This window comes from Amphimedon queenslandica, unplaced genomic scaffold (genome assembly GCF_000090795.2).
Source record: "Amphimedon queenslandica unplaced genomic scaffold, v1.1 AMPQUscaffold_3827_Cont24183, whole genome shotgun sequence".
Lineage (NCBI taxonomy): Eukaryota > Metazoa > Porifera > Demospongiae > Haplosclerida > Niphatidae > Amphimedon > Amphimedon queenslandica.
The window spans coordinates 1-1,449 of NW_003555850.1; the positions used below are offsets into that span (position 1 = coordinate 1).

The 1,449-nt window shown below is 34.4% G+C and overlaps 1 protein-coding gene across 1 annotated transcript; it reads left to right on the forward strand.

Moving 5' to 3' along the window:
* Positions 1–166: 166 nt before the first annotated feature.
* Positions 167–1,400, forward strand: LOC109592823 (uncharacterized; the record flags this gene model as incomplete). The annotated part of the gene is made up of 2 exons (XM_020008175.1): positions 167–359; positions 1,245–1,400. Coding segments are annotated over 2 exons (349 nt in total), but the record flags the coding sequence as incomplete, so codon positions are not given.
* Between the last annotated feature and the right edge of the window lie 49 nt (positions 1,401–1,449).

Here is a 1,449-nt window from a genome sequence, read left to right on the forward strand (position 1 = left end):
TAATAAGCACTATAACTTTGGGTTTATGGAAAATAAATTTTTCTGAAAAATTAATTTTTCCAGGAAAGATGTCTCTAAATTGATTGTTTTTCATGCCTTTACACTTCATAATTTTTTGCAACGTAATGTGCAAAACTGCAAAATAATTCTTTTCTTCCACTCATAGGAATGCATTCTGTGGTTCACTCCAGTGTAATGGTGGCAGAATAATGTTTAATAATGTTAAGTCAAGGAGTGCTTTGACAGCTTATACTAGATTTGCTGGTGTTCAAGAGTGTAGGAGTGTCACTACACGTGCTGATGCTGATGAAGTCAGTCCTGGTTTAGTGGTTGATGGGGCTAGCTGTGGAACTGACAGGGTATGAAAAATTTTATAGAACTTTTTCCTTTTGTGGGACAGTAATTTTCAAGATCAACTTCGTGCAAAGTTAAAACTAATTTTACTATACTCTGAAAGGATGTATCATTCGATAGTGCTATATTTCTTGGGTATAAAAATTTGTGAATTTGTCTAGATCTAATACCGTACATGGCTTTCATTTTGTTGGTATAAAATTTTACAAATTTGTCGAGGTTTGCCATTTGTTGGTATAAATTTTTGTGAATTTTACCTTCTGCAGCCATTTTTCTTGTGTGCCACACCTCTTTTGTAGAATTTAATTTTTTGAATTTAATGACAACGCAAAAATAGCAAAATTTATTTTGAGTCAAGTATAACTCCTATACGGTATTTGTGATATAAAATTTTATGAATATATCCTTCTGCCATTTTGCTGCACCTACAAACACAACAAGCGTAACAGTGTAAAAAATATTCCTATAATTGATTTCACCACCTTGCCTGCATAGTAGGGCACTTACACCTTCTGAAGTTCTGATGCTTTTAGAGAAGTGTTTAGACAGCATCTTTATGTTCTCTTGCTGTTAGAAAGCTTATTCTGTCCCATGTTTAAACGACCATTTTGTTTGTCGTGGCACCCATTTACGTAAAGGAGAGTGGACGAGTGGTTGCTGAGGCTTGTTGTTTCTCCAATACAACATGTATAGAAGAAATGTAAGTGTGGACATACAAATAAATTAATAAATATAATATAGATAGCGCAATGGTGAAATCAACTATAGGAACGACCTAGGGGTGAAGTCCTCAGGTCGTAAAAATTTATTAACTGCAAACATAACTTTTATAGTGTAACCTTTTTGCTAATCTCTTTCCCTTTTTATTATTATTTTTTTATTTTGATTAGATGTGTGTTAGTCAGAGCTGTGTATCAGTTTCATCACTGTTGGGAGTCATCCCTTGCCCTATTGGAAGTAATGGACAGACATGCTCTGGAAATGGTGTAAGAGCTTTTCTCACTTTATCACTTTCTCATGCTATTATTGCTAAGATTGCTATACATGTACATTCAGGGTTTCCCACAAAGCATGCAAACAGCATGCTTCATGAGC